The 13,430-nt window shown below is 41.6% G+C and overlaps 1 protein-coding gene across 2 annotated transcripts in view; it reads right to left on the minus strand.

Moving 5' to 3' along the window:
- The window catches only part of A1CF (APOBEC1 complementation factor), a 64,123-nt gene that overhangs the window by 20,647 nt on the left and 30,046 nt on the right, over window positions 1–13,430 (minus strand). For both annotated transcript variants that reach the window (XM_083149083.1, XM_083149082.1), the window contains exons 3-6: window positions 4,910–5,044; window positions 3,954–4,084; window positions 2,612–2,850; window positions 1,984–2,148 (exon numbers count right to left, since the gene is read on the minus strand). In XM_083149083.1, coding sequence (XP_083005209.1) covers window positions 1,984–2,148; window positions 2,612–2,850; window positions 3,954–4,084; window positions 4,910–5,044 — 670 coding nt within the window. The remainder of the gene's footprint in view (window positions 1–1,983; window positions 2,149–2,611; window positions 2,851–3,953; window positions 4,085–4,909; window positions 5,045–13,430) is intronic.

Below are 13,430 nucleotides of genomic sequence, written 5' to 3' on the forward strand. Positions count from 1 at the left end.
TATACCTTTGTTTGAAAAATATTTGTTCAAATTTATAGGTATTTACAATTGTAAGGATAGTTAGAGGTACAAATTTAAGTGCAATTATAAGGACAGTTCTAATTAGCTCCTATTACAGGCTATGCTTAAATATTGCAGTTAGGAGCTGATTGGTGGTTTATCCCTCTTCGCTTTCTCTCTCTCTCTCTCTCTCTCTCTCTCTCTCTCTCTCTCTCTCTCTCTCTCTCCTCTTAGCACATGTGCCCTTATATCTCTGTAAAAGTTATTGTGTATGCAGTGCATAGTTGACCAAGAATTTGAAATCGATAATAAATTTTCTTAGATTCACGCTGTCGCAACAAATTCACACCATCCGGATAGTGGAATATGGCTTTTAATAAATTAACAAGTATGACTAACATAAGCATGTAGCGGAGAACTGTTTCTTAGGTGATGGAGCACTTTAAAAGCTATATGTGACTCTTTGTGACTAGATGTGACTCTTTGGAAGTTTAGTTTGGAACATAAAGTACAGGTGGTAAAATAAATCCTACTAACTCATGCGTTTAGGCTAGGGTCTGCGTGATATGGAATGAGTATGGGCTTGGATTTGTCAACTGGGTACCAAAATCCCATGTGAATCCTACTAGTATATGGGCATCTTTAGAATCTTGTTAGGTGGTGGTATGAAGTATGTAGAGGAGTTTATAATGTAGTGTGGGATTTGGAATTTCTTTAATGTTAATATAAGAGTTACTGTATTAATATGTATATATATATATATATATATATATATATATATATATATATATATATATATATATATATATGCTATGTGGAAGAAAGTCATTGGACACCCTGGTTTAACTCTGAAATAATGGAATCTTCCTGACATGGTGAATATGGACTCTTCCTACATGTATAAATATGGAAGCAAGCGTCATAGCAGATCATTTGCTGATAAAATGACGGACAGGAAACGCACTCGGTTATCATGGTGGAGCTGCGGCTCACAAAAAACAATACACGACAGAGACTTTGTGGTGTAAGGAGCGGAAAAACTGGACGGTGGAGCAATGGAAACAAGTCCTATGGAGCAATGAATCACGTTTCCCATTGTTTCGATCAGATGGGAGAGTGTGGGTATGGCGATTGCCTGGAGAACGCCTGTTACCCGAATGTGTAGTGCCAACAGTAAAATTTGGAGGTGGAGGCATCATGTTCTGGGGTTGTTTCTGCTGGCATGGCATGGGCCCACTCGTACAGGTGCATAGGAACATGACATCGGCGACCTACCAAGATATTCTGGATAACTCCATGTTACCTACGTTGTGGCGTTTCTATGGGAACGACGATTGTGTGTTACAGGACGACAATGCGACGTGTCATGTTTCGAGGGCTACAATGGAGTGGTATGATGAAAATCGCATCACCGACTAGCGTGGCCTGTCAAGACTTGATTTGAACCCCATAGAACATCTGTGGGACGAACTTGAGCGCAGGTTGCGGTCGCGATCGCCTCGCCATTCTACACTACCACAGTTGGTGAGTGTACTGCAGGAGGAATGGCACAATATCCCACTATGTGTGCTACACGAACTTGTGGAAAGTTTACCACGACGAGTAGCTGCTGTTATTTCTGCAAAAGGTGGACCTACCCCCTATTGATTGTAAATAAACGCATGGTTTCCGTTGACATGTGGTGTCCAATGACTTTGTTCCATGTAGTGTATATGTATATATATATATATATATATATATATATATATATATATATATATAAAAGCAGGTGAAGGCTTTTATTTAATAAAATGTCTCTTACTACATGTGAGAGTATTACAATAATGTGGGATTGAGATAGTTAATTCATAGAATTTTAAGATAATAAATTACAGTTAGGCTTCTATTAATTATAGTCACTAGCCCATGGGCCTGATTTTGAATCACACACAATGATGATGTTGGATGCAGTTAAGCAGTTATTCTCACAATTGCGTTGTGTACCTGGTTTGATGTTGTTAAACTCCTTCTCTATTGTCTCCTCTGTTGTTGTGAGCATAAGATTTCTTACGTATAGAATTTTGACTGATGACATTGTATCTTCATCTACTTCAACCTCAGGTTCTGCCCAGTCCACAGCGATTGGATGACCCCATAACTGAATGCGTCCTGTACACACAACAAGATGAGCAAGCCAAGAAAGAACATATACTAGGACATTAAAACACACATAAAAGTGAAATGTATACTGTAAATAAATAGAGGGAAATGACAGTTGGGAGCTGGTTTGTTGGTAGACTTTCTCTCTCCCCTATCATTCTCCAAGCCTTAGCACATCTGCCCCATAAACTTCAATATAAAGAGTTTAGTGATGCCATCACCAGGAACATCTGGTATTTATCTCCTTACCAACATCAGCTTGGCACAACTCTGCCCATTCCCTTGTTCTAGGGGCTCAGGCTTTTGTGACCTTTCATCAAATCCCACCTTCATTTATTTATTTGTCTGTCTATGACACACCATCTACAATTTTTTTTTTATTTAAGAATTTTTGTTATCCTTCACCCAGTTTAACCATACAAGAGTTTATATGAATTCGATTTTATTACATAGCAAAGACTGTATACCCCACCTGGTAATAGTTTCCGTCTGGCCATAGCTGCAGCTCGGTGACTTTCATATTCTACAAAGGCAAAGCCACGATTCTTAGCTTTGTCTGCGGCGCTGGGATAGACGATTACATCAAGAACACCTTCCGTCACTTTCTTCATCTCCACTAAGATTTCTTCTCTCTTCTTCATCTTTGGGATACCTCCAACAAATAATCGGCAATTGTCTACGCTGGCACAGACACCCAACAGTCTCCCGTTCCTGCAGTGAACAAGTTTGTTCCTTTGTTTTATTAATGGTAACTAATTTCATCTCATAACAATGTATGAATATATAGGGCCAGATTCTCTAAGCTTTAAAAGTGATAAAATGGAGAGTGATAAACAGCCAGCCAATCAGCTCCTGTCTGACATTTTTCAAACACAGTCTGTGACATGGAAGGTAGGAGCCGATTGGCTGGCTTTTTATCACTCTCCATTTTATCACTTTTGAAGCTTAGAGAATCTGTCCCAAAGTCTCACTTATTCTTAATGAGTTGGATGGATCCGAGTGCGGACAGACAGCCGATGGTTGGTGTTTGCGCATGTGCAGATGCGTTTCTACGCATGTGTGAATGCCTCGCACATCCGAACTTGGCGTGAATTCCGTGCAAAAAAGGTTCGTACGGACCCATCCAAGCAGGGGGTGGAGAGGGGCGTGAAGGGCTGTTTGGGCTCATTACCATATGCGTACGCTGCGCATTTCATGGGCGTTCCCATGATAACGCTGGTCGTATGTATGATGATGCGGCCGTGATGCACGTGTGGGGGGCGGACAGCTGACATAGTCGGATGGCAGCTGCCCACCCATATCCCTGCTTTTATACGGAAAAATGTCCGAGTGGTCTAGAGCACTCGGTGCTGCCTGACCACTCGGCCCATCATTCGATGGTCTGCGACCATCGAAGGATGGGGCAGGTTCCCACAGATGGAGGAGGTGTTCAAATGAAACATCCACTCGTGGTCCGTTTGGTCAATGTCTTACCGCATTTGGACGGTGTGAGCGATCTGTACGGTAGGCGGGGCTAAGAACACTCGGTTCCTGTCCGAAATACGCTTCCGTCCGATTCAACTAGAAAAAGGGCCTATATGAGGTTCATAGCTAGCTTATTACCAAAAGTGCTTCTATGTAAATGAGCTATGCGGTAATACAAGCATGTTGGTTGGCTCACGTTGCTTAGTTTCTTGCTGTCTGTGCGGAACTAGTCATTTATCTTTGTAAGCAGTAAAAACAACAATGTCAAGATACTTCAGTGTGTTTGCCAAACCCTCATTGATAAATGCGAAAGAGCACGTACATGCTGGGTTACAAGCCATTATCCTTACCGAATTTCATAATTATTTAGCTGTTTGATTGCGGTCCTGGCATCCTGTCTGTTAATGAACGTTACAAATGCATATCCCCTATTATTTCCATTGAAGTCCATCATCATTCTCATTTCGTAGATTTTTCCTATCTGTGAAGACAAAATTCCATAAGAGGAATGTGATACAGAAACTAACCAGAAGCAAGTTCAAAGGAATCCTTTACTTGAAATAACAGGCAGTATGCATTGTAACACACTGTATAGATGATATATGCTAAAGTAAATGTAATTAACATAAAACATATAACATATACACAATAGTAATATGGAAAATATTAACTCTTACAATATAATTTACACCTCCAACACTGTAATGTCTGTAGGTGATATGTACTAAGCATCCAAAAGTGATAAAATGGGAAATGATAAAACATCCAACCAATCAACTCCTGTAATTTTCCAAACACAGCCTGTAACATGACAGTTAGGAGCTGATTGGCTGGTACCTTATCACTCTCCATTTTATCACTTTGAAGCTTAGTACATATGACGCTGAATATGACATCTATGGAAGGGACTATGCGTCTGTGAGCTCCCATGACATGCACACAAGACAGATGTTTTGACATTAACATTAGGCCACCTTCCAGTCCCTGCTCAGGAACGCCCATCATTTTGCCACATCACACCCACTGCCAACATTGGCAAAAGGTTGACATCAAGCAAAAGGTCACCATAGAAAAGGTCAACACATTAAAAGGTACTCATGAGTTTTCATGTTTTTCTGATGTCAACATCTGAGCACGTGCGCCCTCAATTAGTGTACCTTGGACCCTCACAGATCAGTGCTGTAACCCTCATGCAGTTATGTTATTGTTATCTAATCGGTTCATATTGACAATATGACAACAATTTTCTTAACACAATTTCATTATTTATACCGTCATATATTATATTATAGACCTTTAAATGTACCTTTTCACATATTGGTATGAGTTCATCCTCAAAAAGATCTCGGGGTAGCTTGCCAACAAAGATCTCACATCCTCGTTCAGGTGGCGGCCCATCCCACCCAGGAGGTGGACCTCCGTATCTTCTCTGTCCATTTTCCTGTTGCAGAAAGAACGGCAGGAGCCATTAATGCATTATCCATAAAACAGTTGTAACTGAGGGACAGATTTATTAAGCTTGGAGAAGAGATAAACTGGAGATAAAGCGGAAAAAAGGTAAAAGGAGATAAAGCACCAGATAAAGCGGAGAAAAGGTAAAAGGAGATAAAGCACCAGCCAATCAGCTGTGTTTGAAAAAGACAGTTGGGAGTTGATTGGCTGGTGCTTTATCTCCTTTTACCTTTTCTCCGCTTTATCTCCAGTTTATCTCTTCTGCAAGCTTAATAAATCTGCCCCTGAGTTCTTTGTTTTATTTTGTGGAAGACATGAAATAGGTAAAGTGTTGTTTTCTCCTGTTAAATTCAGCGTTTGATGTTATAAAACATCCCCCGCACTTTACCACTTGAGGCATTTGTAACACTAGATAGTGTGGCCAAAATACTGTTTTACTGTACTTTCACAGTGTGGAGACTTCCAGGTTCATGACCTGGGAGTTTGTCTATCAGTTGATGCACATGGTAATGAGGGTGCTGGTAAGGATCCAATTGAGTCCCTCTGAAAGGGCAATGAGAACAAATCCCCATATGTTTCTAGTGGGTAACACCATCTAAAGATGACATTACCCATAGGTTCTAAGCACCTCCATGTATTGCATTCCAGGGCTTGGTGCATATGCGAAACGCAGCCGAAACTGCAAAAAGTAGCATTATCATGGATTTGACTGCAAAATAGTGTTTGATGACACTTGATACACAAAATGTAAAACTTCCAATACATACGGGACCTTATCTGGTCCGTTTGCAGCCAGTGTTCATTTACACGGGGACCGAAGTTTGGCGCATGCGCAGCCACATTTCTGTGGCCAAGGTGAACAGACTATTCTCTGGGTGCACACACCTAAGGCTGGGGCGTGGGGCGGCTACGGATAGTCGCACCCATGGGAACACTCAGCATGTCATGGGTGTTCCCATGTAAATGCTGGACGTTCCCAAGGTAATCGTGCCGTGACATCGCTGCCGGGTGCGGGTAGCTGACATCAACAGATGTCAGCTGCCTTCCCACTTTCTGCATATCACTTAGATATGCATGCACATTCCACATCATTCGATGGTCGGCAACCATCGAATGATGATCACCCACAGGCTGCGAATGGATGTTCAAGTTAAACATCTATTTGCAGGCCCTGCGTGCGAAAACACGCTGCGAGGGGGGGGGGGGGGGTTTCTAGTTGACTCGCAAGGATGTGAAGTCACTTCCTAGCGAATCAACCGAACAATGTATGTCATCACACATCTATTTAATGCGCCCGTTTCACACCGCATTATAGCCTGTCAGATTCGACTTAAGAAAAGTATATTCTGCATGGTTGAAAAAAGATGCTAGATTGTCAGTCTCATGGACGTTTTTGACAATCCACATGTATTCTGACTGTTGGAACACTCCCAAAAGTCGGAACATTTAATACTGCTGATCAATTTGACGTCTTATTGGCCATGATTCAAACAATGTATATCCCCCATAAACTGCTAGACATCAAAGAAAAGAGATCACTCTAGTAACCTATTATGGCAATATTTAAAAAACAAATCGGTACTTATGTACTAACTGGGCTGCCGATTTTGAAATCGGGTCCATCACATCGCATACGACCGTATCGCATGCGATGCGATGCGATGGACCCGATTTTTCCATAGGATTCAATGTTAAAATGGACTGAGTCCATTTTAACATGGAATTCAATAGGAAAAGGGGTCCTTTTCATACCCCTACTATACAAGTGGGCATGGAGTTGGATATAAACCTGTGGCGAGCGTAGCGAGCCACCGAGCCCGAAGCGTGGCGAGCGGACACAGAATACCGTCCACTCGCGGGGCTCGCTTCGCTCGCCACGCTTTGGGCTCGGTGGCTCGCTACGCTCGACACAGGTTTATATCCAACTCCATGCCCACTTGGATAGTAGGGGTATTAAAAGGACCCCTTTTTCCCATTGAATTCCATGTTAAAATGGACTCAGTCCATTTTAACATTGAATCCTATGGAAAAATCGGGTCATCGCATCGCATCGCATGCGATATGGTCGTATGCGATGCGATGCAATGCGATATCGCATCGCATCTGATTGTATGCCTTAAGTTAAGGCATACAATCAAAAAATCGGCAGCCCAGATACTACATAAGTACCAACAAATCTTTCTAAAACTCTGAAATGACTCTGTAATAAACACAGTAGTCAAAGTCTTCAAATGTGTAGCATTTTATTTGTTTCCAGAGCAATTGGTGATCGCACTTGCAGTATCCCGTATTGTGTTTGATTAGATATCTTTTTAATATGCCAGTTCTTGATAACATATTGATCAATTGTATACATGTAGCTATGGAAAAGCAAAGTACTGCATAGTCAAAGCATATTCTTAGTGTACATTACGTCACTCACTCTATTACTCAGGGAAATAACAAGAAAATTGATTCACAAGGAGTACAAAAGTACAGGGAAAATGCTAGGCAAATATAGAATGAATTAGGTTACACATTATAAACAATTGGGGTGAATAGATCCAGGCACCACATCCCCAGACAGGTTACTGAATGGTGAATTAGTCATTAGTAAATCAGTTACATATGGAAACTGTGCTAATATTCTTCTGTAAAGCAGTGAGCATGTGACAAATGATCCCTAAAAACGAATGAATTTATACTGTATTTCTGTGAAGCACTCGCACATCACCGGCTGCCCCTCCTACCTCCATGGTTTGGTTGCAGCGGTTGCAAGTGATGTCACACAGCCACTGCGGCCTAACCCGCGGTCTGGACCCGCCTGCTGTAATGGGACTGTAACCCACAAAATGCTGCATTGCCACCCCTGCAATGGTCCATCATTGCCCTGTCGCTGCTGTCCTACGTCGATACTTAAACTGGGGTCACCGAGTAGCGATTTTCAGAGATCTGCGCACATCTATGTAACAGGCTCAATGTGTGAGAACTCATTAAGCATTAAATGTAATCCACAACACAGTTTTATACCCTAGATACTTATCAATGAAACTGCTTCTTTACCATCTATTTATAGCTTCAATTTAATTTAATATAACTGAGTATTTTAAAATTGAATCGGGCATTCTGTGGAATGTTAAACAGCAAGCTTGATTGATTTGGATCATTTTGCTTTTTATTCTGTAATGGCCCGATTTTGTTAACCCTTTGAGTGCCAACGTCGCTGTGAGAAATGTGCAAAAATATCCGCAAAAAATGCCAGCGTTGCTCACAGCGACTGTTCTTTTTTTGGGGTACAATATTTAACTAAACTTCAATGAATTGACTTGGCTGTATTTTGTATTTATTTTTACTAAAAGAACAGTCGCCGTGAGCGTCGCTGGCATTTTTAGCGGATATTTTGAGGATCTCTCGCAGCAAAGTTGGCACTCAAAGCGGGAAATTTACTAAGAATCCCGATTAGATTACGGGCAATCCCGGGTACAATCAGGATCCACCATAATCAGTCAGAAAAAACTAACTGAGAATATGGCTAATTTAGTAAACTGCCGTATTCTCAGGATTCATATTTTCTGATGCCAATGTAATCCCCCCCCCCTTCCCCCACATGAGAATAACTAGCCCCGGGTTCTTTGAGCCCGTGGAGCCATGCCACCGCCGGAGGAAACTTTGTATATGTTTCCCCAGCCAAAACATGACAGCCTGGCTGGTCAGCCTGGGCTTGGTCCCTGGGGTAGTGGGAGAACCCCCCAAAAAGGGATCCCCCTCCAGGGTACCCTCAGCCCAGACTGAGGCCAGAGCCATCGCTGGCGTCCCTGGGCAATCAATAGTGGCATCCTAGGCTGTTCCAGCCAGTATTACAGAACGCACGTAATATGTAATGTGGCCGTCTCAGTCTATGTACATTCAGGTGCTCAGATGTACTTAAGGGAAGGAGTTTGCAGAGCCATTTGTATATAGTTGTAGACGGGGTACATGTGCATCTGTGTACGACATGTACTACACGGTACATTGCTATCTTTGTAACATAAAGTCATTGATTTTGTACAACGGGCACCTAATCTGTTGGCCGCTATTGTACAGTACTGTAGTTTCCTTTTCCATTCAACCTGGTTCTTCAATTCCCATCAGATTTGTTGTCAGATGGTGAGAGATGAGGTTCCTGGTTGCTGGGTTGAGCATGTTTTGTGATAGTACGAGTTACAATCAGTATATTTCTGCAGAGAGAATGCATTTACTGTAATGCTGGATTATTGCACTATAGCAAAGTAAAAGTACACACAATTTTATGGTGTATACCAACGTCTTAGTCCATGTACCTTATCAGCTTGTTATTACGTTATTAAATAGCATGAAATATGTATTCCTTTCCTCTTTATATAAATATAAAGTTACCATAGCTACCTTTGTACTCCCATTTTTAATATTTTTCAGTTTATTTTATAAATGAGTATGTTTTAACTAGATTTTTTATCATTATTATTGTTGTTGAGATCTGAGGTGCGAGGTGCGTACACATTAGACCATATTTTAAATGATCTGCACAATAATTACCATCGTTAATGACATTTCCATGTATAATTGTCCAGTGTGTATGTAATATATCATTATCAATGAACATTTCCATGGGTCTTTAGCGACCCCTCTGTTTTTTGTAAATGCAGCTCGATCCTGACTATGGGGGTTATTCAATGTGTGCCTATATTTACAGTCGGAAATATCAGCACATACATACAATGGGGCCATTTTTGGCCGCTTTGTCGTCCATGCAGATTCAAATCTGCATTGTCAAAAATCGGCTACTAAATCGTCGAATCTGTGGCGTTATTTGCTGATCCAATGGTTTTTCAACCTTTGGAAACTTTCAGACAGCTGGAAAGATTGAATCGGCAGAATGTAAATTCTACCTACTCTTGTTGAAAAGTGGCGATATTTCCGGCTGGCGGAAACACGGCACACATTGAATAAACTCCTATATCGGCAATGACAGCTATACTTCTTGATGTGGCCACTGAATGATATCTTTGAAGATATCTTTTGTGAACTCTTTCAGTTTTCACAAAAGATATTGTTTGTCCTGGAGCTTCGGGGAGTTCAAGGGAAATCTTTAACAATACCGTTCATGAAGCAATTCATTTTGTGTACCCAGCCTTACTGATAGCATGTTTATGATTGGTTATCTGCCTTCTCCTGGGTGTTGTGACTAGGTCTGTGTGAATTGGTAAGCCAAATTCCAACCATTACTTTAAAAAAAAAAAAAATCATTATTAGGTTATACATATTAGGTTATACATCCTAACTTGGCCGAGAGACTAAAACCTTTTTTGCTTTATTCTTTTAAATTTTCTTTTTTTTTTAAAGGCCCATACACACTTGAAGATTTTCATTTCAAAAGACTTTGCCAAAATCTTTGATAGCTATATCTTTCACCAAAGTAGTGCGTACACACTGAGCTATTTTCCCCAAAGAGCAAGAGATTTTCAGGAGGCGAAAGACTTTGCTGAAAATCTTTCATTATAAATGGGCTGGGTTTGAATTCCAAGGGTTCCATATATACACAGTACATTGGTGGCAGTGGGCATATAAATATATAAACATTGGTGGGCAGTGTTGATGCTAATTTATGATTTATGCATTGCTGGCACAGACCAGCAATGTATACGTTACTGCCAACACTGCCCATCAATGTTTATATATTTATATGCCCACTGCCACAAATGTATATTTATTTAAATGCAACCCCCCCCCCATGTGCCCCTGGAGCGACTCGGCGGCCGTCACCACATCCCCCTCCAGCCCCTTCCCTCCCTCGGTGAGATGTGGCCGCATAGTTCCCCTGTGGAGCAAAGCTGGTAAGCGCCAAAGCGCCCTCCCTCCCCGCCTGGGGCGCCCCGTGCCCTACACTATCCATAGCCGTCCCCAGCAGATAGCGACGCACACAGCTGCCCACCAATGTTTATATTTTATATGCCCACTGCCACCAATGTATTCATTTAAATGCACCAACAATATATTATAATATATTATAATATAAATTAATATATATATATATATATATATATATATATATATATATAGAGAGGTGGGGCGGATCGGCACTCCAACTCAAATGGGGAAATACCTGGGTGCCCTCCGGATCAGTGTTGTAGACAGAATAGCAGGCAGGCGGCGGCACTCCAAGGGTTTTTATTTGTGCAAAAGAATCTCCAACATTTCGGGGACTAGCCCCTTTGTCAAGGTGATATACAAACGTGCGATAAAACAGAACAGTATATATAGGAAGGTGATAAAACATTAATTACCTTGTGTCGCCCATCAGCACGCCGGGGACCGCTGCCGGAAGTGATAAACCCGGAAGTCAGACGTCAGAAGTGCGTCACTGTGTAGGTGCGTGTAACGCGCCTGGAACGCAAGCGTCCAGGCGTAGTTATGGGAACCACACGCCGGGAGCGGTAATCCAGCCGCTGCGGGACGACCTGGTTGAAACAAACAAAATACACTGTGAAACAATACAGTAAAATGTGTAAGAAAAGCCATTTGTTTAAGATCGCGGGACTGACATGCCGCGAATGTACGTGTAAAATCGTTTTAATAAAACGTATTGCTAAATGAAGTGTATGAGAAAATGGAAAACACTGTATGTGAGAAGAAACAAAATATGAAAAATAAATAAAAGGAACTGGCTGCAGACTTGTGCTGGATGGGCTTATCTATAAGGACTCAAATGTCCCCTATAGGGGTTTTGGATTATTATACTGATGTAATTATTGTAATGTGGGCAGCGCCGGTGCAGAGACACTCCCCATAACTGGTCTGTATCAGACCAAGTTAAGGAATTCACGATTAGGGGCTATGGGCTTTACACATATTTGATCAAGCTGTTTAGAACAAAAGGGCATTCCTTATCGGCTTTACCCAATATGTGCTGTGGTGTTAAGTCACTAAGGTACCAAATCAAATGTCGGACCTGGGCATAAAGTAAACAGCGGGGTATTTGTACTTACTGATGTTTAAGGTATTTATACTTAGATATGAGGCATGTCGGGGATGGAGACAAAGTTACCTGTATTTAACATCGAAGGGAGGTATTAAACCTCTAAACATGTGTAAAAGACACTCAAGTCAAGAAAAAGTTAGGATAGCGAGAAAGTACACTGCAATCGGCCTCAGAGGGCCGCTAATGAAGAACGTCTACCCGGTACATGCACATAATAATAACACTCAAATATGGAAAAGATAGAATAGGAAGCAAGACGGAGATGAAATAAAATTATTTTTCATCTCCGTCTTGCTTCCTATTCTATCTTTTCCATATTTGAGTGTTATTATTATGTGCATGTACCGGGTAGACGTTCTTCATTAGCGGCCCTCTGAGGCCGATTGCAGTGTACTTTCTCGCTATCCTAACTTTTTCTTGACTTGAGTGTCTTTTACACATGTTTAGAGGTTTAATACCTCCCTTCGATGTTAAATACAGGTAACTTTGTCTCCATCCCCGACATGCCTCATATCTAAGTATAAATACCTTAAACATCAGTAAGTACAAATACCCCGCTGTTTACTTTATGCCCAGGTCCGACATTTGATTTGGTACCTTAGTGACTTAACACCACAGCACATATTGGGTAAAGCCGATAAGGAATGCCCTTTTGTTCTAAACAGCGTGATTAAATATGTGTAAAGCCCATAGCCCCTAATCGTGAATTCCTTAACTTGGTCTGATACAGACCAGTTATGGGGAGTGTCTCTGCACCGGCGCTGCCCACATTACAATAATTACATCAGTATAATAATCCAAAACCCCTATAGGGGACATTTGAGTCCTTATAGATAAGCCCATCCAGCACAAGTCTGCAGCCAGTTCCTTTTATTTATTTTTCATATTTTGTTTCTTCTCACATACAGTGTTTTCCATTTTCCCATACACTTCATTTAGCAATACGTTTTATTAAAACGATTTTACACGTACATTCGCGGCATGTCAGTCCCGCGATCTTAAACAAATGGCTTTTCTTACACATTTTACTGTATTGTTTCACAGTGTATTTTGTTTGTTTCAACCAGGTCGTCCCCCAGCGGCTGGATTACCGCTCCCGGCGTGTGGTTCCCATAACTACGCCTGGACGCTTGCGTTCCAGGCGCGTTACACGCACCTACACAGTGACGCACTTCTGACGTCTGACTTCCGGGTTTATCACTTCCGGCAGCGGTCCCCGGCGTGCTGATGGGCGACACAAGTTAATTAATGTTTTATCACCTTCCTATATATACTGTTCTGTTTTATCGCACGTTTGTATATCACCTTGACAAAGGGGCTAGTCCCCGAAACGTTGGAGATTCTTTTGCACAAATAAAAACCCTTGGAGTGCCGCCGCCTGCCTGCTATTCTGTCTATA

This window comes from Crinia signifera, chromosome 6 (genome assembly GCF_055691185.1).
Source record: "Crinia signifera chromosome 6, ASM5569118v1, whole genome shotgun sequence".
In the NCBI taxonomy this organism is placed as follows: Eukaryota; Metazoa; Chordata; class Amphibia; order Anura; family Myobatrachidae; genus Crinia; species Crinia signifera.